The sequence below is a fragment of the Eulemur rufifrons genome, chromosome 9, assembly GCF_041146395.1.
Source record: "Eulemur rufifrons isolate Redbay chromosome 9, OSU_ERuf_1, whole genome shotgun sequence".
Taxonomy (NCBI): Eukaryota; Metazoa; Chordata; class Mammalia; order Primates; family Lemuridae; genus Eulemur; species Eulemur rufifrons.
Window position 1 is genome coordinate 39,588,024 of NC_090991.1, and position 24,572 is coordinate 39,612,595.

Sequence of the window (24,572 nt, forward strand, 5' to 3'; positions counted from 1 at the left end):
CCCCAAGAGGGGCAGTGCAAAACAACAGACAAAACCCACAACGAACAAGACTTCCCACTTCTACTCTTCTTGATGATGGAATCTGTGGAGAATTCTGCCCCTCTCTGCATTTGAGACTCCTCGATGGTGAAATGAGGGAGACTGGACTACATGGTCTTCAAAGTCCCATCCAGCCGGGCTGTTCTGGGATAAAGTTACCTGACCCAACTAACAGGCACCCAGTGAGTGTCCTTGCTCAGCTTCTCTAAGACCACTCTGAGCTGGCTGTAGGCGCCCTGAAGATCCTCCTTCACCAGCACGGCGTCCACCAGGTGCCCGTAATGCTGGTCAATGAAGGCGGCAGACGCGGCCATCTCTTGCTGCTCCTCGTCCTGCAAGGAAAGGGGCAGTATGGAGAACGGGGCTGCTCTATGAGAAACCTAGAGCCTTTGTCTTGGGCACGTTGCAACCTTAAATGTTTAAGTGATGAGCGGATGACTGTGCCCATTGCTAACCAACTGTGTACACAAAAACAGAGAGTAGGGACAACATCACGTCAAACCTCAAAGAAAGTTAACGGGCAGCAGACATAATCGCGCTGTTCATTCATTCACTCACAAGACTCCTACTGAGGACCTGGGAACGGAAAGCCATGACGTGAAGTGCTTTGGGGGATGCTGATTCCTTACCTGTGATTATATGTCAACCTCACATCTCCTGCCCATATAGTAGTTCCAAAGAAGTATTATTGTGTTGCATGGCAATTTAATATACAGGTTAAATAATTACAAGAAAGAACGATAAATAATATTAACTGCATAAAAGCAAAGTTAGCATTTCTGGAATCAACCGGGGGAAGAAGAAGGAGAATAACTCTAGCGCCCATCTGCAGACTCCTAAATTCATAATGCAGAACCCAATTCTTCTTCCATTTCCTCATACCAAGGCCAAACACTAGCACAGCAGACAAAGTGAAGTTATTTAAGAAAGTGCTGGGACAACTCTAATCAAATTCCCCATTTTCTTAGGGCACCGGATTTCTTTAAGACTGTCTTCCTGACATGGAACATTAAGGTATAGAGAACAACCCCATCTTACCCAATATGGGCACTGTTTGCTTCTTCATTCAAAAGAACCTCTAATAAGTAGAATTTCAGGTGGGCAGTTGACAGACAATTAGCCTGGTTTTTGGAAGAAAAAGTGGCAGATCCACTCTAAGTAAAACTACAGAATGAATTTGTCACTGGCATTCACCCACTTCCCTTTCTGTCCCTTTCCAGATCTCTGTTGCCTTCTCTCCTCTGCTTCTAGGGACTCAGTGTCTTCATGCTGCCATGGGGGGAGGGGAGGGCAAGTTCTGTCCCTTCCCAAAGAGACACCCACACTCCAAAATATTCCCTGCTCCTCTTCTCCCTGTCACCAATCAAAACCCAATTCCTACTTTAGTGAGAACATCTGCAATGTCAGGAGATGGGTTCTAAAGTTCTAGGACACAGTTTTTGCTTGCTACCACAAAGTCTGAGATAATTTCTTCTCTTCTTTCTCCCAGGAGGGAAAAAAACTGGATTAAATTGGGAGATGCTTCCAAATTCTAGATCCTATATAGAATATTCTAGCAGGGCTACTCTTACACTCAGAAGCACTCTGCAGTGTCCCAGTGCTGCCCCTGGACCTTCAATCCCACCCCCCACCCCATTATGCACACATCCTATGGACCTATCTGCTGCTTCCAGAATTTCTCCTCCTCCGGGAACTCACATGGTTCATCCTGGAAGCATTTAGCTATTTAAGAAATTCTAGAAGGAAAATTTTTGCTAGGTACCACAATCTTCCTAGTAAATATTTTCATCTGGAAAGAACTCAAGTCAATCTCTAATGTAGTAAAATGTGTGACATTTACATTGTAGCCATAGATCCCCTGAACACTTTTCCTGGCCTGTAAAGGTGGAACTCACCCACTTACGGCTTCAGCAAGAGAGTCACAGCCCTGAAGATCACGTAGGCAAGATCCCCCACCCCATGCTGGCCCTGGCCCCCTGCTGGATTAGCTTGCTGGATCAGAAGGCAGAAGCCCCATTAACTTGTGGGTGACAAAGACGGACAGAGGATGAGACCATAGGGTGTTTTATATAACAGGTCCCCCTACCTGAGCTTCAGGTACCGAATAATGGACAAATATTTAACATTACACAAAACCCAGGCCTTTGTGAGGAATTTCTCCAAATGTGGTCTGGGGTCTTGCCAACATGATCAAAGTCACATGAAAGGAATGCATGATGTTAAAAATAGAGATGCCTGAGCCCCACTCCAAGCCTCCTACGTCAGAATCTCTGGGAGTAGAGCCAGGGACTCTGTATCTGAACAGCCTCGCTGTGACCCTGCTACTTACTTATGTTGAAAATGACTGTGGCTTCTAGCTTTTAATCTAAAGAAAAAAAAAAAGAGAGACAGAGAGAATGACTGTGGTTGCAGGGTCTGGGGACACTAAGGGGGCAAGATGTGATTTCACAACTGCTGGGTGAACTGACCACAGACAAGGGAAAACATCAGCCAGTCGCACTTCATCATTAGCCCACCTGCTCGAAGCACAGCACTGTCGTGGGTAATAAAGGCGATGGAACAAGTGACAAAACTGGTCACGCTGGAAGGACACTGGCAACAGACTGCAGTTCTGCTTCTCTTAGACAACCATGCACAGGGACGGTTCTGACTCCTAGAAAGCTGGCACTTCCTGTGGACTTGACGATTTGGCAGAACTTTCTTTGTGTCCTGGGAAGCTGCCTCTTATTCTCCTTTATGCCTTCCTGACTCTTTTTAAATAAGGTTTTTTTCTCCCCAGTTATTAAATTCTTTCAATCCTGAAATATTTGTAAAATAAAACAAATCTCCCCAAAATATAGTAAAACAGGTTGACGAACTGATCCTAAAATTCATATGGAAGTGCAAAGAACAGCCAAAAGAATATTGGAAAAGAATAACAAAGTTGGAAGACTCATACTTCCTGATTTTGAAACTTACTATAAAGCTAGCAATCAAAGTAATCGAGACAGTGTGGTACTGGCAGAAGGACAGACATACAGATCAGATCAGTGGAATAGAATTCAAAGTCCGGAAATAAACCCTTATTTTTTTTTTCAATTGATTCTTAACAAGGATGCCAAAATAATTAAATGAGGAAAGAACAGTTTTTTCAGCAAATGGTGCTGGGACAACTGGATATCCACAGGCAAAGAATAAAGTTGGACCCCCTACCTCACACCACACACAGAAATTTACTCAAAATGGATCATAGACCCCAATGTAACAGCTAAGGCTATAAATATCTTAAAAGAAAACAAAAGAGGAAATTTTTATGACCTCAGATTAGACAACAGTTTTCTTAGATAGGACACCAAAAACATAAGTGACAAAAGGAAAGATAGATAAATTGAACTTCACCAAATTTTTCAAAGAACACTACCAAGAAAGTGAAGAGACAACTCACAGAATAGGAAAAAATACTTGTAAATCATGCATATGATCAGGTACTTGTGTGTAAAATATATAAAGAATTCTTACAACTCAATAATAAAGAGACAAATAATCCAATTTTTAAATGGAGAAAGTATTTCAATAGATATTTCTTCAAAGAAGATATAAAAATAGCCAATAAACACATGAAAAGATGCTCAACATCAATAATCATTAGAGAAATGCAAATTAAAACCACAATGAGACACCACACCCACCAGTGTGGCTATAATCAAAAAGGCAGACAATGACAAGCACTAATGAGGATATGGAGAAATTGGAACCCTTGAACACTGCTAGTGGGAATGTAAAATGGTACAGTTCCCATGGAAAACAGTCTGGTAGTTCCTCCAAATGTTAAACACAGAGTTACCATATAACCCAACAATTCCACACCTAAATATATACCCAAGAGAAATGAAAACACATATTCACACACCAACTTGTACATGAATATTCATAGCATTATTCTTAATAGCTTAAAAAGTAGAAACCACCAAAATGTCCATTAGTTGATGAATGGATAAACAAAATGTCATATTCTACACAATGGAATATTATTCAGCCATAAAAAAGAATGAAGTACTGATACATGAATGAACCTTAAAAACATACTAATTGAAACAAGCCAGATACAAAAGTCACACATTGTATGATTCCATTTATATGAAACGTTTGGAAGAGACAAATCTATAGTGACAGAAAGTAGATTAGCAGTTGCCTACAGCTAGAAAGGAGGTGGACGGAAACAGAACGCGATATTCTAATGGGCTCGGGGTTCCTTTGGGGACGACGAAAACGTTCTTAAATTGTGCTAATGGAAACAACTCTGAGAATATATCATCAAATTGCACATTTTAAATGGGTGAACTGTACGGTATGTGAATTTTATCTCAATAAAGCTGTTAAACCCCCTCTCAAAAAAAAAAACACATAGTAAAACACAAAAGAAAACAAAAATTAGTCACGAGCCTACTGTTCAGGGAGAACTGCCTTTAGCATTTTAATGTATTTTCTTTGTGTGTGACACAAAATTAAAATCATAATTTTTAATTTTCTGATTTATTTTCATTTGACATTTTATTGCATTTGGCTATGTCATCGAATATTCCTCAAACACAGAACTTTTAAATGGCTATAATAATATTCCATTCCCTCCTGCGAGTGTCACGTAACAGGGTATTAAACTGAGCCCCACTAGTGAACACTGAGGTTGTTTCTGATTTTTGGTTCTTGCTATTCCCACCACCATGATGAACATACTGTCTGTTTCTAAGTGATTCTAGACCAAGCTGATGATCTCCTTAGAGTTCCTAAAGGAGAAGATTTCTAATAGTTCTTCCAGGCATGTCATTCTAAATAATTTATCGATGTGGACAGTTAAAACAGAGAATTAGTATGAACTATGATTGCATCAAATTTTTACTTGGAGGGAGCTTCTTGACCAAGGGGAAGGACATGAGAAGGCTTCCTTCAGCTGAAACCAGCTGATGGGACAGCGTGCAAAGTCTACTCCGGAACTGGGTTGCTTTGCAACAACTTCCATCTCACACCCCTAACCCTGTTGAAAATCAGAAAAAATAAGTCACCAAGCCCATGTGTCCTGGAAGAACTTGGTCCAATATTTCGGTTTTGGGTGAGGGTCCTGACACACACTGGGCTGAACACAGAATCTATGACAGTGAAGCAGAAGTTCATTTAGGAACATATTAGATCATCTCATCTACTAATTTTAGAAATAGATTAATTCTCTGGTGATTCAAACTGGTGTGAAAGCAATGATAATGACCTTGTTATTAATAGTTGGCCTTGCAATTTATACTGGAGTTTGGCTTAGGAGTTCAACAGATGAGTGTAATTTGTCATACTCAGTTCAGGTCCCTGACAGATGTCATATTTTTGGGGAGGGTGGTTACACGAGGGAGTGGACGGTAATGAGCCCAGGCAAAGCCACCCCTGCCTGGTTTGGGAGGCACTTCTGGCTGTTTCACTTTGAGCCTTCTGGCCACGTGACCACCTTCTCTAAGTTTTGCCAACAGGCAAAATGGAAAGATGGTTTTGTGCAGAAGGTATGTCCTGTATCCCTCGTCAGCTGCAAGCACCCTTACGCTTCAACAGCCTCCTGCAGGCCTTCAGAAAAGAAATGATCAGCTTTCAACTTACAAGTGGGGCTGCTGTGTCCTCACAAGCTGGGGACATAGGCGGCGTCTTTCTTTGTTCCTGAATTGCAGGCTTCACAAATATAACATAGGGTTTGAACTCTGAGGTCCTCAGTTGTTTCAGTGCCTGAGAGAGAAAGTTCAGGATTATATACTTTTGAAATACTTTATTGTGAAACACACTTTTTAAAGCTCAAGGATCCTGCGCTTCAATGCTACAACCTCAATGGCAAAGGTCCTGGTTACACTGATCCCATGACAATGGACTTCTACTAGGCAGACCAACTGCTCATTTTCTCGTCCTTCACTTCACTTTGACACTGAACTCAGCGGGGCCCTGAAGGCACATTCACTGAGAACTGAAGGTTCCAAAGCGTTAGCTCAGAGAGTTACCGTCTCTCTTAGCTCTGACCCCTCCAGCTCTAATTAACCTTCTAAGGCTCTGCCTCCCCCGTGCAGCTCCTGTCGGACAACAAGGACGCAATGTGTATCTATTCATATTTAGTTATATATCATCAATCTGGACTATGCTAACGCGCAATTTGTGCTATCACACAGGCCTCCTCTGGATAGTCAAAGAAGAAAAGCTTTGCAAAGCAAATGAGATCACTTGAAACAAAATTGCAGACCGTAGGTTTTTGATATGCAAATCGTGTAAATTAGTGCATTTTATCTACCATGTAAGGGCCTCTATTTGGAAACAGTATTAAAATGCTGCATGCACTATCTGAACACACACACAAAAAAATCAGTACAATCACTTTTCAAAAAAACTGTTGAAATTTGGACTTTTAATTTTGACTACTAACTCCTAGTAAGTCGAAATGGGTGAGAGTTTTCCTTCATAGGCACAATGTGATTTTTGGAAAATGTTTGTTTCAAGCAGACTTGTATAAAATGAAGCCCGCGGTTTATATCATAACATCAGAGATATGCTTCTATAGAGGAAAAAAAAAATCCCCAGATTGAGCTCAAAGCTTGGAAGTTTTTCTGAAAGACAAGGTTAAAAAGACAGTTAGGCCCCTGCAGAGCCAGCGGCACGCCGGGTGTGCAGAACTGGAGATGTGTTTGAAGCACTTCACAGGGTCATGTCTTCCTCCTTTTCCCTTTCAAACTGCTCTCCTGACTGCCCCCTCATCGGTTCCCTAAGCCACTGATTCCACCTGCTCTAGCTGGGGAGGGGGTGGCCTGGTGCCACAAGTTCAGCCCCAGCTTTGCCTGGGGCTGTGGGCCACCAGAGGGTGCACGAGCTCCCTACAATTAATGCAGTGTTTGTGGATAAAGGGGCACATTTGGGGTGACAAAGCTTTCATCAGATTCTCAAAGGGCGAGGCAAGGAAATTTAACGTCCTGTGTTCTAGACTAAAAATTCCTTAGTCTGGGATCAAGTGCTCCTCAAGATGCACAATCTCCTAGGTTATAAATTCCATTAACTGGAAATGCCCAGGAACTCACTTCCGGTTCCACGTCCACCAAACAAACTTTGTTTTTGGCCATAACGGCCTGAATGGCGTCCAGGCTGGTTCCGTAGAGATTCTCTTTGTACTCGCCGTGCTCCAGGAACCTGAAACACCACCAGGGGAGAAAGGACTTTTAGTTCCCGAGCGTCCCTGAATTAGCAAAGAGCAGATATCCCAACACCACTTTTCTCCCGCTTCCCGCATCCTTTCCGGACGCCCTCCCAGGAGGCCCAGTGGCCTATGGGACAGTGACAAACACCCACAGCCAGTTGGCCCATAAAGCAACGTACTTGTTGTGGTGTAAGTCGGCCTCGAACGCTTGCTTAGAGACAAAGTGATATTCCACTCCGTCCTTCTCATGGTTCTTTCGGGGCCTGGTGGTATCTTTTCAAGAAAAGAGAAGGAAAGTTGGACAAAAAGTTGTCACATCGCAGTGAGCCGGGCCAGCGGCAGGCCTGTGCCCTCACTCAGGGGGTCACTGCTGATTTGTGTGTGTAAACCAAACACTTCCATTCATCAGGCTCTCTACCTGTCCAGACATACCACTGATTCACACAACTCTTTGATGTAGGCAAAAGGAGGCGTCCCGTTTTGCAGCTGAGGAAATTCAGGGGCGGGAGATTAAGCACCACGCGCAGAGGCCCCAGTCGGTAGGTGGCAGAGCCAGCGTCAGTCTGTCTCATGCCAGGCACATGCCCTGAGCCACTCTGCTGAACCGCCTCACGGATGCCGTGGCTTTTGAAGAATCACTTCAGGGACCCTGAGTCCTAGCTTTTATTTCTTCATTGTTTTTCTTTTTTGAGAGCAAGAGGCCACAAATACATTTGACCCTGCTCTATGCTTTTAATTCTTTATTCAATTATTTCTCATTTGGGAGAAAAGGAGACATGAAGACAGACCCTTTCTGGATTAGATGTTTTCCAATAAGGCTGGCTCTCAAACAAAAATTTTAAAAGACATGGTGTTTTCCCATTGATTTCCATAATAGAATTGAGATGTACACTTCCGGGGGAAATCAGGTCTTCCACAGAAAAAGAACATGCACGAAGCAACACATAACTTTTTCCAAATGAAAAGATGGCATCTTTGGGGCCCGTGTCTTCTGGCCCTTGGGGGACCCCAGGGATGCTCTGTGCTCTACGTGTAGCATCTTAGTCCCACCCCTGGTAGAGCCGCAAGGGTCACTTTTCCAACTATGGCATTCCCTTGCTTAAAAACTTTTATTCATCTTCTGATTACATTTTAAACACTTTAGATGAGCATATACCTTCGTTATGTTCCCAAACCTCTGACTCAGCTTCATCTCCCACCACGTCATCTGCACTAATTTCCCCCGCCCCTAACAGTGCAACTCTGAGTCACACCTCCATCCGGTGGGTACACGGCGGTCCTTAGTGTCAGGTTGAGGCTTCCACTTTGCCTGCAGTGTGCCCTGAACTCACCTTCCACCCCAGATAGGAACCAGGCAGGTGGTCCTCCAGCTCTGTCTCAGAGGGTCCTAGTGGACCACTGAAGTAAGTTTCTTCCCATGATGTCTTGGTCCCACAATCTGCCTAAAGCAAACGTGCCTGGCAGTCCCTCAGACCCAAAGTAAGGATTAGGATGGATCTAAGGAGTCAAGTCCCCAAGAAATATTCATGTTTGTGCACACAAACACCCCCCCCCCCACATGGGCCCTCTTACGTGGAACAGCAACTCCAAAGTGCTGTGGATTCTCAGCCACCACCTTTTGCTTCAGCTCGTGCAGGCGGGCTCCCAGAGACCCTGAGAAACAAAGGGAAGGCTGACCAGGGTCCCTGCTGAGTGACCTCCCTACCCCCTGGGGAGGAAACCAGCCCACTCCCTGGGAACCCAGGACGTCACCTACCGATCAGAACCACCAGGCGGGGCCGCTCTCCGGGCTGGTGTTGGTACCTGGCCACCTCTTCATATGTCAGCAGCTCTGGAGGCTCTGCTACTGAGGACGCCTTCCCTTCCTGTGAGCCACCCAGCCTCTCCCTACAGCCCAGCCGAAAGCTCCTCCGAAGACCAGCTTGGAGGGAGGAGCAAAGGGACCCTGTGGCATTTGTCCGAGGATATCCCAGGAGAAAGTAAAGACTTTCTCCACCTGGCCAGACTTGGAGGTAGGACTGAGTCCCCTGACTTCTCCCAACCGTCTCCTGCTACAGGAAGGGGCTGTCCAGGAAGCACGGTAATACGATGACAGGGTGATCCCTGCCATCCACAAACTAGGATTCCAGGTCACTGTTTTACTCGGCATGTGACTGACCTCGGACACGTCTCTTCCTCTGTCTGAGCCTCAATTCCCTTATCTGTGAAATGCAGATACAAATCTACAAATGCAATTTGTGGTGCTAGATTGGATCCTGGACCGGGAGAAAATGCTCTAAAGCTGCGGTCCCCAATGCCCGGACTGCAGACTGGTGCCAGTCCACGGCCTGTTAGGAACCAGGCTGCACAGCAGGAGGTGAGCAGGAGGTGAGCAGCAGGCCAGCCAGCGAAGCTTCATCTGTGTTTACAGCCGCTCCCATCGCTGGCCTCACCGCCTGAGCTCCGCCTCCCCTGCCCCACCCACCCCAGAAAAATTGTCTTCCATGAATCTGGTCCCTGGTGCCAAATAGGTTGGGGACTACTGCTCTAAAGGATATTATTGAGACAACGGATGAAATTTTAATGACAGTATAAAAAATAATAGAATTGTATGCATGCTAAATTCCCAGAATTTGATAAGTGCCCTGAGAATGTCCTTGGCCTTGAGAAATACATGCAAAAATATGGCAAAGTGTCAACAATTGAATCTGGGTGCCCAGTATATGGGAGTTCTTTGTACCATTCTTACAGCTTTTCTGTAAGTTTGAAATTACTTCAAAGCAAAAGTTAAAAAACTTTTTGCCTATCTCTAAGGCCTTTGAAAAAACCAAAATAAACAAAGTGAAGGGACTTGGGAGTACCGCGCTGTATAGTGGTGGTGCTGGCACTGAATCCACTCCAGTTATCACCAGGATGATAACACTGGTATTAATGGAGGGCTCTGTGCCCAGTGGCTGGGCGGGGCCCCAGCCCCTCCTCTGGCTGACAGAGCTGACGGGAGATCCGGGTTCCGCAGGCTCAGCTGCTCTCGAGGGTTCTAGGGCCCGAGGTGGGGTGGGCTGTGTGTGGGGGCAGGGGTGTCAGGGGGGAGAGCCCTGCTACTTACCCACGTAGTGCCCTTTGAGGTACCCCTCACAGTCACAGGTCTCTGGGAACCAAACAGAGGGAGGGACACTCAGCCAGCCCAGAGGGACCCAGCACCGGGAGGGCCAGGCAGGAAGTGCCTCTGGAATGATGCCATGTCCTGGCCACCCCAGGAAAACAAGTTCTGTTTCTCTCAGGCCTCCATGCTTAGGGCCCCAGTAGCCTTCCTGGGCCCTGGCAGGGGTGCTGGTCACAGGCCCGTCCCTGAGTTGGGACAGGTGTGAATAAGGAAGAAGGATTCATTCCTCCCTGCTCCACCCTCCCGTCTCCTGTCTCCTACCCAGCCCAGTCACGGGGACGGCTGGGCCCTGCGTGCCAGGTAGGCAGGGAAGGGCCCCCAGGCCTCGAACCCTGTCCCTACCAGCTCTGCCTGAGCAAGGAACGGGCCGGTCCAGCTGGCAGAGCAGGGGGAGGTGTGCAGAGTGCTGGAGGGGCACAGCCACCCAGAGCTGGGAAAGGAAAAAAAGCCCCTCCAGCCCTAGATATTCCACAGAAAAGGGGCCTTGCCCATGTGCACAGGGGACAAATGCCAGGCCTACCTTTGTCACAAGGCTGATCATCTGCGGTTTGCACAAAAGACAGATGGAACAGCGTTAGTGGAGGGGAGCAGGGGCCCTGCGGCTGAGAGGCAGCCACGGCCCTGGGCGCCTGAGGAGCCCACCATCTGGCCTCTCTCTCCCCTCCAACAAACCTGTGATCTGAGCTGTGGTCCATTATTAAACCCCAAGACCTGCTCTAATTAGTCTTCTTGTGTGTGTCTCATTAGCAGCCCAGAGAAAGCCAGCTCATCACTGGCGCAGGCAGCCCCAAGGCCAATGCACTCAGCAGCCCCGCAACCTGACAGCACGTCTGGAAAAGCGGCCGTTAGCAGCGGCCCACGGAGCGGCTCACGCCGGGACCCTGCAGTGGGAATCACACCTGCTCTTTCTCATCTGGGCCTTGAGACTTGTTCGGGAAAATGCAGATGCCAGAGGATGGAGCCAGCTGGAGCAGAGCTGCAGGCCAGCCGTGCCCTGGTCACAGCACACGAGCTCAGGCTTCTCCTCGGTTACGACCCCACGATCTCCCATGACCCCCAGAGAGGCCACACCCTGGAAAAGCTTCCTCTCTCTACGGGGCCCTAAGCTGGGACTCTGGTCATAGGCCTTCTGGAACCCGAGCCCAGCTTAACTTAACCTTGTGAACCTCCATTTGCCATCTCGGAAAGGGGATGCCCGATGCTACCCACTTCACAGGGTTGCTGTGACGGAGAAAAGGCAAGAAGACTGGTGGCTGTGTCTTCTAAAAGGTAAAGTGCTACACAGAGCAGGGTTGCCAGACAGAATACAAGACACTCAGTTAAACTTGAATTTCAAATAAGCAACACATAATTTCTTAGTATAAGTCTGCCTCAAATATTGCACCGGACATGCTTATGCTAAAAAACAGTTCATCGTCTACCTGAAATTCGAATGTAACTGGGCGTCTTTTATTGGCACTTGCTAAATAAATCCGGCAGCCCTGACACAGAGGCACAGGACCTCTCGAGGGCTTCTCTGTTCCTTTCCAACATCAGTGTTTCTTCAATCTGCAGGGTCAGAGAGCCCCTGGACTCTAATGAGCACTGTAGACCCGCTCCCAAACACACACACACACACACACACACACGCGCGCGCGCGCGCGCACGCGTTTGTACACCATTTGGGGGGAGGTGCTAACATACCCCCCAGTGTCATCTATGGGTCCCAAATATAGAAGCTCCTCTCTGGGGAATAGCTGCCCCTCACTCACCCCGTTCCCCCTCCTCATGTCTCCCCCCAGCCCCTCCTTCCTCCGGAGGCCCCCCCAGCCCCGTGCCCGCTTCTTCCCGGCCCCTCCCTAGAGTGCCGTCCACGTCCATCTACTCACAGGGGGGCTTCTTGAGGCTCTGGGGGCTCGGCAGGGTGCCCGTGGCTCTCCGGTAGCTTAATCGTCTGTGGGGAAACAAGGGGATGGGTGGGCCCATGAGCTGGGCAGAGAACCAGCTGAAAGGAGCCTTCTGGAAAACTCAGGAAACAGAGGCTGGATCCCACAGGTGGGCACGAGCTGGGCACTCCGAGGGCCACATCCTTCGCAGTGAGTGCCAACGGTTCCCCAGGCGGAGGAAACCGAGTGTCTCCCTCTGGGAAAGCTCGTCCGGCCCAAGCTGGCCACATGCAGGGAGTCAGCCCAGTGCCCACGGTCACCAGCTGGTAGTTGCTTTCTTAGGGCTCATTCCTGAGAAAAGGAGGCCTCTTCTCTACTCTCAGCCTCCCTATCGCTGAGGAAGCTGGGAGACAGCAGAATGATTCCCAGGAGAGGCTGAGGACAAAAGTGACCCTAATGTAACGCCCCTGCCCTGCAAGGGAGAGCCCAGCCCCGGGGCTTATCCAACATGGGTGGAGAGGTGGCCAGGGCCTCATCTCTGAGTTGAGGAAACGTCCCAGGGCTCTTGCAGGTGTCTCGATTGCCACACTTAAATGCAGCTAAGGAACCCTCCCCCACTCCCTCTGGTAAGATGTGGCCAAGATCCGTGAAGTCAAAAGCGCAGATGGGTCTGGGGCTCCCCTGAGGAAACACAGCAAGACCTCAGCATCTCAGAAGCACCTGGAACGTCTGTGAACACAGATCAGAGTCTGCCCTGGAGTTTCTGATTCAGCAGGTCCGGGGTGGGGGCGAAGGATTTGCATTTCTAACAAGTTCCCAAGTGATGCTGGCAGCCCTGGCCTGGGGACCACACCACAAAAGCCACTGAGCTTCTGTCGTCACCGCATCCCACACACAAGATGGAGAGAAGGCTACAAGCCACAGGGAAACAACGCAGTCATAACTGCCACACCCACTGACCCAGACTTTACCCTCTTGGAAATCTATGCTAAGGAAATCATTTAAAATATCCAGAACAGTCTGTGTACGATAGTATTGCCACCTTATAAAGGTGAAAAATTGGAGATGACCTAAAAGTGCAGTCAAAGGAAAGTAGTGAAGTAACTTAGGTATGACCCTTCCTCCAAGAAGCCTTCCTTGCATGCCCAGGTGAGGGCATAACCTTCTAATATAAACTCACAGAGCACCATTTCCTCCTCCCTCGCGCCCATCTCATTTATATAAATTGTTTGCTTGAGGAATGTCTGACTTAAGTGGGAAAACTAAACTACAAGCTCCTCCAAGGCAGAAACCATCAGCCCACAGCAGTCTGCAAGACGCCGGGCACAAGGCCTGCTCAATTCATGATAAATACTTGCTGCCTAGGAATGAAAGGTGTATCTATTGATGAAATATTATATAGCCATAAAAATCACACTGCATAGAACATATAATAATATGGGAATTGCTAATGTCAAATTATTAAGTTTAAAAAAAAAAAGCAAGACCCCACATTCTGTATGCAACACTCACAGAAAAAGCACAGGCAGGACAAAAACGATGCTGCTTAGATAGTGGCGAGACTTTGAGTAACTTTTTTTTCCTAGTCCTCCACTTCTACATTGTTATATTTATTTCTCAACTTTCTCTATGCATTATAAAATATATGTTAACTTAATGACATAAATTTCCATACCTTTCTTTAAATCTTAAAACAGCCCTCTTGTTAGGGGACAAGAAGAACAAACACAAGTGCAATTGGCACTTACCTGGGGGAACAACACCCAGTGGGCTGAGCTGGCAGTGGCGGCAGAGACTGGGGGCTTGGCATATACCCGAGCCTCTGCCGTTCTGGAACCAGCCCTTTACGACACGGCCCGGACTCACCTCTCCTGGAACCGCTTGGATGGGATGAGGCCGGCTCGGAGATTGGTGTCCCCCACTCGCTTGGCCTGCCACCACGTGGGGTCATCCTGGCTCACCACCTCCAGGACCTGCCTGCGCTGGAAGGGCAGGCCCGCCTCCTGGCAGGGGATGGCCCGGTCCTCCCGGGGGTTGTAGTGGAAGAGAGCCCGCATGAACACCTGCACAGGGAGGGCGCCGGTGAGGGCCCCTCTCCAAGTGAGCCTCATCGAAGGCCAAACGACAGCGACCAACCACACTTGGGAAGAACAAGCAGCCTTGAGAATAGAGAGTTAATCAGACACACCTTGCACCTAGGTTCTTACTGTTTGTTGTTCAACCATTATTGGATATTATCGTCAGGAAATCCATCCCGAATCAAAAAACCAACAGATGGGCAGAGGACTGAATTTCTCTTTCCCACCTAAATATCTCCCTATTTTACCTGACCTGCCGTCCTCGCAACAGCACACACTCAGCAACAACTAATCCTGAGAACAAAAAGTAAAGGCAAGCACAATTGCTAACTCGAATGTTATTTCTGACATGCCAACTGCTCCGAAGGAAGTCAGACGCCATCTGTTACCTAAGCAATCTCGATGTTTTGGTAAGAACACAAACATCAACAAAACTACTGTTACCGGTTCCTCAGCATCACTTTTCGGTGGGTAATTGACACCCACAGTTTTTACAGCTCGGTCCTGCCTCATCTGCCACAGACTTGGCCGAGCCCCAACTCCCCTTCCCACCTCCCCCTGGAGTCCCCCTCTCTGGAGAAGATGGGGTGAGGACATGGCACTTTTTCACACTTCCTTGTTTTCTTCTATAATTCAGGGGCAGGTGGCTGCCCCAGGGAGCTTTCTAAAACACAAGTATGGCTGCATCACTCCCTTCCTTAAAAAAAAAAAAAAAAACCTTTAAGAGCTTCTCGCCACCTATGGGGATATCCTGTGGGCGGCTCCCCCGTCCCCCAGAGCTGTACCATTTCAGTGCACCCTGGGCTGACTTCCAGGTCAGCTGCTGGCACCTGCATCTAGCACTTGCATCTCTTTGCCTAAGGACTTCCACACCTGCACCTGTATCTCTGTGTCTAAGGATTTACTTTCTCTGGCCACTGGAGCCTGCTCTAATCTGACAGCCGGAACTGCGAGGAGTTAATCCTGGGAGCACGCTGGCAGGAGGTGGTGTATAGATTCCCCAGCTCCCAGGTCTCTTGGGTGGGATGATGGAGGTGTGTGTTCACAGGGGATCCCCAAGTTCCCCAGCAGGATTAAGCTCTACTTGCCCACGGTAGTAACTTGCTTGATAACACAGCCCTTGTCAGATTGGCTGCCTTCCCTTCTGCAGGCCTGTACTGGCATTTCCTGGGGTCGCCTCCCAAACCAACCATTGGCATTCAAATCTTTTTCTCAGGGTTAGCTTCTAAGAGATCTCAAACTAAGCAGGGATTATGCTCAAGCCCTTAACAAAGCATTCAAGGCCATTCAGAACACAGGCTTAACCCGCCTCCCCAGCAAAACCCACCACCGCCCTCCTCACCGCTCCGGACACACACTCCTCTCCGTGACGCCTGGGACCCTCTGTACCTGCACACGACTCAGCCTCAGCTTCCCCCCAAGTCCTACTCATCTTCCTCCTCCTCAAGCCTCAGTTCCAACACCCCCATTCTGTGACACCCTCCAAGGTGACTGTAACTCTTCATACACAATCTTGCCAAAGTACTTATCACGTAGCAATGAAAGACTTGCTCCCTGGCACCAGGAACCCTCGAAGCCACTAATCGTCCCTGTCTCCAGCATCTGGCAGAGCGCCTGGCACAGATGAGGTGGCCAAGTAAGGTAGGCTCAAATAATTAAACAAATGGCAATTACTTAATTGGTCCAGAATCCGGCACATTTTGTACCTTCTCCTCCTCTTCACGGCCCTGATTTTCTATTTCAATTCAAATAACCTTGTGTTTTATTAGTGAGCTACATCAAATCCTGTTTAGAAAGAGGCACAGTACAAACAAATGAATCACTCTGTGACTGAATTAAAGTCCTCTTTAAATTCGAACCCAAGGTTACTAGGACCAGATCTGTGATCTGTTCCCGAATGACGTTTCAAAAGTCTAGACTGGATCCTGAGCAGAGAGAGGCCCCGTGAGCCCACCTCCCCTACCTTGCTCTCCTTCAAGCGGTCCTCCTCCTGGGTGGCGGGGATGATTTTTAGGGTGATGGATCCCTGGGACTGGGCCTGGAAGGAGAGAGAACAGAGGCTCATCACCTGCCAGGTCCAACTCTTCGTGGGATCAAGTCTTACTTCTCAGGTCCAAACACTGATATTCAGAATGAAAGTCAGACTCACAGCCCACCTGAGGCCCACCTTTCTGGGACGGCGCCCTGGCTGAGTTAACTAAAGCAAAACTCAGAAACCAAGTATCTGCATTTTCAAAGGACAAACGGGACAGAAGATTTTAAATGGGAACCCAGGGATCCTCCACGCACTGAATCCCCCCTCTCCACCCCTCCTGATCTCCAGGGCCCCACAGGGCTCTCTTCCTTGCTTTTCCTTGGGTCGTCTGAACACCCAATTTCAGTCTCATGTTCCTCTCTCCTGCCGGATTCAGGGCTGGGCCCTGATGAGTACTTCCCGCGTTGCTTCCATTTTCCCCAACAGCTCTGCGGTATCAGGCCATTCCCAGCTTTCTAGAAGGTCCTTTCCCTCCACTCCAGAGACCCTGCACCCCAATGCTGGGGGCCCACAACGAAGAATGCTGTCGAGCCAGGAAAGCACAGCCCACCACATCGTCTCCTGGCCCTGTGTCACTACCCAGAACGCCCTGACCACGGCTCTGGAACACAAGGAGGCTGGCACCCAAAAGCTGGGGCAAAAAGACTGAACAGCTTGCCCGCAAGCTGGGTCCCCTACAGCGGGGCCTTAAAGAGTGGGACTCCCCTCTTGAGATCTCATCCTGTTTCTGTCCCCTTGCTAATCAGAAGTTAGCAAGGAATGTCATGCCAGAGGAGGATGCCCGAGGATAAAGGGAACAAAGCTATGGTGGGGGCTTTTCTGCCAGTTTCAGTGTTGACTTAAACTCCCCAGAATGGACATCAGAGGTTGTTTTCATCCCAGCATTTAATATCTAGAATCCCCTTATAGTAGCGAAGGACTTTATCCTGTTCCAGATGTTTCCGCCCTAATGATAAGCACACGTTTGTTGAGAAACCATCTCCACCCCTACTTTAGAGGAAAGGAGATTGAAAACAGAGATGATCTGATGACTTGTCCAAGCTTGCACAGCTACAAAAAGGTAGAGCCAAGATTCGAACCCAGGACCCCAAAGTGTCCTCATGAAAAGGAGCAGGGAGGGAGGATGGCTGTGCCGAAGGGTGGGTCTGAGAGCAGCAGGAGGACGGGAAGGCCCCCTCCTCTTGCCCCACCCCGGACCCCGGGCACACAGTAAGGCCACTGTGCCTGACGCCTCCTCAGGACAACAGCGAGGCTGAGCCAGAGCCTGCCCTGGCTCCAGGAAACGCCCTGGTCTCGGTGTCTGAAGCCCCCCACATTGCCGCAGGCACGCAGCACAGACCAGGATCTGGCTGATCTCGTCGGGCCGCTTGTGCAGGACCGCGATCCCGTTCACTTCTCGGAGCTCGTCTCCCACGTGGACCAGGCCTAGGAGACACAGGGACGACCATTGGCACAGGAAGAGGCCCCTGGAGCTCTGGGTACCCGAGAAGCCCACTGCATGGCAGACTCCAGGTGTAAAGCCGGCAGGTGGGACTGGGGCGAACTGAGCCCTCCTGCGTCCTGGGCACTTCACCGGGCATGGCGGTCTCACAATCACCAGTCAAATCTCCAATCTACAAGTTGGCAGCTGAGACTCAGGAAGATTAAGCAGCTTGCCCAAGGCCATGCTGCTAAGAAAGAATGGAGCCAGTATTCGAGCACAGCTACCAGGAGGTATAAAGCCTATGTTCTTTCTACTGGAACCTCTGCTTTTTTAAGAATATCATTAACTCTTCACCTTCCTGGGTTTACAGACACACTCCAACAATGGCCTTCCTAAGTCTCAACAAGGAAACTTAAAGGCCCCAGTGAAGATGTCATCAAGAATGTTACATACACCATCTATCAGCCTCTGCTTTGACGACAAGTGTCCCTGCATATGGCAGGGTCCTATTTACTGCTTACCCTGGGCACCGGGCAGCAGCAGTAGCAGCGTCGCCTGGGAGCGGCCCAGCCCAGACGTGCTGCACCAGAACCTGCATTTTAATAAGCTGCTCAGGGGATGCACGTGCTTGTTAATGTTTGAGAGGAACTGGTCTAGGATTCTCTGTGACAATTCCCCGGACTTTGAGGGTAATGTCCCCTACGCCAGGTTTGCCTCACAGCTTAGTAGTCCTTCCACACCAGTGATTCTCACCCTGTTTTCCACCCAAACAAATCTGGGGCATTAACACCCTCTCTCCATGAGAACAGCTTGCAAGGCACCTGGGGTTGGGAGGAAGGATGTCATCCCTGTCCCCCAGTTAGGAATCCCCCGCCAAGCCCTTGGTGTGTGCTTAATTATCATAGACCTCAAGCTAAGCCAATGCATGAACTCTTTCCTTGTGGCCCCGAAGTACTCCATGCCTGTTACACTTGCAATTAAAATTTCTACTGGGCTTGGGAAGAGATGAGAATTCCAGCCCCAATCCCAGAAAGCAAAGTGCATCCCAAACAGGTGACCCAGCAGGAGCGGGTAAGGAGGTCTGGGAGCAAAGGGGAAGGCCCTGGGATGATGGCCGTCATCCTGGCCAGGCGTTGCCACCACTCACCACTCCGGTCTGCCGCACCCCCTCGCATGATCCTGGCCACCACAACAGCCCCCGAGCGCTCGTCCCGCCGGATCGTGGCACCCTGCATCCGACACAGAGCAGGCAGGCTCCTAAGAAGCCGTCCCAGACCACAGGCCCCGACTCTCTGAGCCCAACACAGCCTCCCCCATCCCTCCGTCTGCCACCCCAGAGGGCAGATCAGTGGGGACCTTCCCAATGCGGAGGACACAATAAAACCGACATCTCCCATTAGCATAGCACTGCACTTTACAGTTTACAGAGGACAATAATCCTAAGACATTTTAGAGGAGGGACTGGGGCTCAGAGAAGTTAAGCATCCTCAAGGTCACCCAGCCTGTAAGGTGGAAAGCTTTATATGATGCCAAACCCCGTGCTGTCACTGTCACCTCTCTGTCATTTCACAGCCCTGTCCACTTGCAAAGACATTCAGTAATGAGGATAATATGTGCCAGCACATTCAACCTGCCTCTGACCAACCACAGGGTTACTGGGCCTTCTGTTGTTGCTGAGGGGAACCAATTATGCCCCAGCCAGAGCTTCAGGACAAGGACTTGGCCCATGAAGCACAGTAACGATGACACCTAGGATGACAAAGGCATTAATGAGCCCTGATTCCCTGCACCACGCAGGCTGGACTGTTGAGAGCTCTGGAGTTGGACAGCCCTGGGTGTGAACCCAGCTCTGCCATTTACTAAAAGCATGTGGCCTTAAGCAAGGAAGTCCCTTAACCTCTCCACACCTGTTTCCTCTGGGGTACAGGATCGCATTTAACTGGAAGGTTGTTGCAAGGATTACACCAGGTAATGCACACAAGGCACTTAGCACACAGTAAGCGCTCAACAAATGTTAACCATTTATTACTGGCCATAACTGCAAACACCTTTGCACACTTATTGTTAACTTCATCCTTGTCACCTGTTTGAAGTACATGAGATCATTATTTCGGGAAGAGAGGTCATCAGGTAAGAACCCCAGGGTTTCTTGTCCCCGAGACCTGCAAACCTTCCTGCATCTCTGTCCATCACTTATTCAGCTCTGAACTGCAGGCACCCAGCGTGGGGCCTGCACAGGAGGGCCCATGCTACGTAGCCGAATGGATGGCTGTCTCCCTATTTGACAGGTGAGGAAACAGAGGCAGAGAAGAGATCCTCATCTGTTTGCAGGAGTTGCAAATAAGGAATGCCAGCTGCAGTGTTCTCTAGAGCAAGCACTCAACTGTCTGGACTTCCACCACTTCCCTCCAGCTCATGAACAACCCTGTCCCTTTGCTCAGTAAATCAATGCGGAACCAGGACCAAACAGACAACAATCTGTCAGCTGGGCGGAGGAGTTCCTGGGCCCTGCGCTTCCCCAGGATTCAGAGCAGGGATCCACAAACTGCCTCTATAAAAGGCCAAATGTAAATATTTTAGCCTTTTCAGGCCACAGAGTCTCTGTCACAACTTCGAGACTCTGCCATGGTAGTGGAGAGGCAACCACAGGCCGTACACAAATGAGCAGGCACGGCCGGCCGTGCTCCCAAAACACCCCAGTTATAGAAACAAGCCAGGAGCTGGGTTTGGCCCTGAGGCTGCATTTGTCCACTTCTGGGTCAGAAAGTGGTTGGGGCGGCCCCATACAGCTGTGCGGGTTATACACTGCACCACGTGGCTTGGCCACAGTTGAGAGGAGCTGTATCCATCCAGAAAATGGGGACACCCTGCACACAAAGGTGCGGAAGGGGCAGCAGCAGCCCTGACAAAGCTGCCATCACTCACTCTGAAGACGTCAGGAGGTCACCCAGTTTTCTGGGTGGGGGTGGGGTGCAAGGGAAGGGTGGGGAAGGGAGCGGGGCACCACATACCAGGGGTTCCTTGTTCTTCACCAAGCGGACAATCTTCACTGATTCCTCCTCAAAATCCTCGTCGATATTATCAGGGAGAGGGGGGAGGACAGGGTCGAAATTCTTCTGGGCAACCGTGTCATGCACCATGAGCACAGCCTGTCGGGAAAGCAAGAGAAAAGGGCTGGCCTGTGGCGCCAGGGCTCCGCAGGCCTTGGCTGGGCAGTGGGCTGGAGGGTCTGGGACGTCGTGCCAGAGAGACAACCACCCCAGACACTGGGGCTGAGCAGCCTCCCTCAGACGTCTCCCTGATGAGAGCTCCTCCACCCCCATCCCCGGAGACACAGAGGCGTGGGCGGGCAGGGGCTGCGGCGTGACTACCCTGAGGTGGGGGGTGGACAGCAGCTGGAGCAGCTCCCTCTCCTCGCTGTGCACGGAGGCAGCCTGCAGCTCCTCCATCACCTGCAGGGGAATGAGACAGAACGCCACAGCCAGCTGGAAGTGCCCCTGGCCCCAAGTCTACTGACAGTCCCTCCTCCCTGGACGGCAGACTCAAGGGCACCCCCAGGAACAGCTGCAGCACTCAGGGGCACATGAGCCCCTCAGCCACCCCAGGACGACGCGCCCAGGGAAGCCACGCCAGGGCTCAGGGGTGCTTGAGCAGCTCTATGGGGTTATCCTACTAGGGGCTAACATATTAAGCCCTTCCTGTGTGCCATCTGCTCTATGTGGACCTTGTCACCAACCCTCGCAACAAACTAGATGTAGCAGGTCCTAGTATTTTGCCATTTTACAAATGAGAATCCTGAGGCTCAAAGAGACTAAACATCTTGCCCCAAATCACAAAGCTGTCAGTGAGCACAGCCGGGATTTGAGCCCGGGCTTCTGTGCCTCTGTTGTCTGTGCCCTCGCCATGGTGCTATTTTATGAATGCAGAAACTGGAGCGCAGAGAGGTTAAGTGGCCTGTTTGAGGTCACAGGGTTAGTGGTAAAGGCAGCACCGAGCCTGGGAGCCGGGAGTCTAACATGCGCTTAATCACATTCCACTCCACGGGGCACAGGGGATGTGCACCCAGGCCATCTCCTGGGGTCAGGTGATTGACTCAGGAGCTGGTCTTAGTCATCAGCTGGGACAGCTTTTCGCCAACCACAGCACACAGAGGACTAGGTCCACGAGAAATTAAGAAGCATTCCCTTAAAAAATGAGAAGCCTGAGCCAGTAAGTGGGGACACAAGGCAGGTCCCCTGACTTCAGGACTTCACACTGGCCTCCTAAAGCACAGTACAATGTGCTTATTGACCTATTCAAATCGCCAGTGCTCAGAGCAGTTTGGGAACTGCCAAACCGATCCAAGAGGAAACTGACTTTCACAAGAACTTAACACACAGTAAGTGGGGGGACCCATGTCACCATGTCTCTCAGCCTGGCCCAAGGCTCTCAGGTTCCTCCCTGCCTGTCGGGGGACCCAGGTAGGAAGAGGAGGCAGAGAAGAAGGAAGGAGACACTTCTTCACTTTTGGACTCCCAATTCCCGATGTCCCCAGGCTAAGCAATGGTGACGAGCAAGATGAGGCAGCCCTACAGAGTGGGGACGTATAAGGACGTAAGGGGCTTACATCCTCCGCGAGAGCCACAGCGCTGTGCAGAACTGGAGTTGGACTCTGCTGTTCGTAATAGCGAAGCTTCTCATGAATCTGCAAAGACAGCCGATATCATCACACACTCACCCACAGCTGGGGGAACACCTAGGGCTGCAGTCGGGGTGACGGGGCAGCATAAAACAAAGTCCTGCCTAGTGGGCCAGTGAAGTCCTTCCTTCCTGGAGCAGGGGGATAGCTAGGATGACCTGTGAGGGTCAAAGACAGCTTAGGAAGACCTCTAGAAACCCTCCCCAGGTGGGATGCAATAGGACTTCACCTTCATTAAGTAACTGAGGCTTTTTTCACTGAAAACATCCCTCAGGAAGCCCATCTCCTCCTTGTGGTTGGAGTCGGGTCTGAGCTGAGAGGTGAGCAGTGCCAGGGTTTCATGCAGACCTGCGGAGAGAGCGTAAGAGAAACAAGGTACAGCCAACGCAATGGGTACTCCTGCCCCGAGGACGCTGGACCCTCACACAATATTTCAGCCCTGCCCTGGGGACATTCTCTCCCCAAGCTCTCATTGCTAGGGCTTGGAGGCTGCCGCTCTTATCTTCAGGGCTGTGGCAGGCCCAGCCCGGGAGAGGCACTCACCCGAGTCCTCCGATAGCACCGGCATGCCTGTGCCAGCCAGGTCTGGAGCTCTCCCTGCAGATGCTGGGAGAAAGGGGGGGGGGGGGCGAGGGTAGGTGCTGAAACTCCATCAAGCATATTCATTCAAAAAACAGTAATCACACAATTTCTGTGTTCATCTATGACCAATTTGTGTACAGAGAGGATGGGAACAAATAACTCTGCTCACTTTTTTCAGAGAGGAAGGAAATAAATCTAAGATTTGCTGAGTGCCCCCAACGTGCCAAGCATTGTGATGGGTGATTTATGTGATATTTTTCTGAATCTGGGTAAAGTCCTGAGGAACGAATACTAATGTTTCCATTTCACTGGTGAAGAAACAGAGGCCTGGGGTACTTAGTAACTTGTGGGTCACAGTCCATACTCAAGTCGATTTTCCAGGCTGGCCTTGGAGGTGCCGAGTGACCCCTGTCTGACAGTGGATGCTCTTCTCTGCAGCACCCCTCACTGTCACCTTCTGAGAGGCTCTGCTGAAGTCCCCTGCCCAGACACACCTTCAACAAGTGCTGGCTGGGCCTACAAGCCCCTCTCCCGGCAACCTGTCCCCAAGCCCCGACCCCATGGGAGTCTCCAGGATGGAGCGCAGAGAGGGAGTGCAGAAATGAAAGTCAGGTTTCTACTACACGGGACTGGGGGACCCCTATCTCACGAGGCCCCCAAAGGTGCTCTGCAGCACGTGGACCTCAAAAAGTCCTCCTTCAGAAGGGGACAAGGAGAGTCATGATTCATTCATTCTGCAAACATGGAGCCAGCCCGCCGCGCTGAGCATCAGTGACACTAAGAGGCGTAAGAATGGTACCCGTCCCTCCAGCCCCCGCCCCCCCACGCCGGACTCACCCTCCGACTGCTTCCAGCCGTGCCCGCCCCTCTCCCCCTGGGCAGCCGAGCGCCGGCTCCAGCTCCCTTCGGAGGGAACCTGTGGGACGAACAAGGAGCACTGCTGGGCGAAGGAGAGGCTAAGCCCAGGGGACGCTCGGAGGGCGGTCCCGGAGGACGCGGAGCCGCGGAGAAGGAGCCGGGCGCCCGCGGGTGGGGGTGCGGGAGGAGGGAGGCCGGGGGACCGAGGGGCGGGGACTGAGCCCCCCAGGCTGGGAGCTCGCTGGGCCGCGAGGCAGCCGGGACACGCGCAGGGCGGGTCTCGGCCCATCCTCCCGCCCCGCCCGGCCTTCCCGCCGCGGCGACCGGCTCCCTTGTCCGTTCCTACCTCGTTGCTCGGGGATCTCCGCTCCGCGACCCGGAGGCGCGCGAGTGCCCCAGCTCTGGCGCCGCTGGCTCCGCCCTCCCGGCCCCTCCCTGCTGCGGCCGCGTCGGGCGGGGGCGGCGGAGCCGGAGGAGGCGCGGGAGGAGGGGGAGGAGCGCGGGCAGCCTCGGCGGTGGGCACCGCTGTCCCCCGCGGGCCCCGGCTGCGCTCGCCCGCGTCCTCCCCCTCCCGCTCTCCTGAGCCCGGAGGAGCGCGTGTGTGTGCGTGTGTGTGTGTCCCCTCGCCCGGGCACACAGCCAGCCTTCTCTGTGACCCCACCGCCCGCACATCCCCAACCCCCCGCGAGTGG

The 24,572-nt window shown here is 50.7% G+C and overlaps 1 protein-coding gene across 1 annotated transcript; it reads right to left on the bottom strand.

Annotated features, from left to right (window-relative positions):
- Positions 1–147: 147 nt before the first annotated feature.
- Positions 148–23,093, bottom strand: MPP3 (MAGUK p55 scaffold protein 3). Its single transcript, XM_069481493.1, is given in 19 exon segments — positions 148–371; positions 5,653–5,775; positions 7,104–7,212; positions 7,399–7,492; positions 8,792–8,872; positions 8,976–9,140; positions 10,305–10,346; positions 10,882–10,902; positions 12,230–12,294; positions 14,093–14,289; positions 16,268–16,342; positions 17,679–17,764; positions 18,910–18,991; positions 20,774–20,911; positions 21,134–21,214; positions 22,369–22,446; positions 22,670–22,788; positions 22,984–23,017; positions 23,019–23,093. Coding segments are annotated over 19 exon segments (1,842 nt in total). The 3' UTR covers positions 148–194.
- Positions 23,094–24,572: the final 1,479 nt, after the last annotated feature.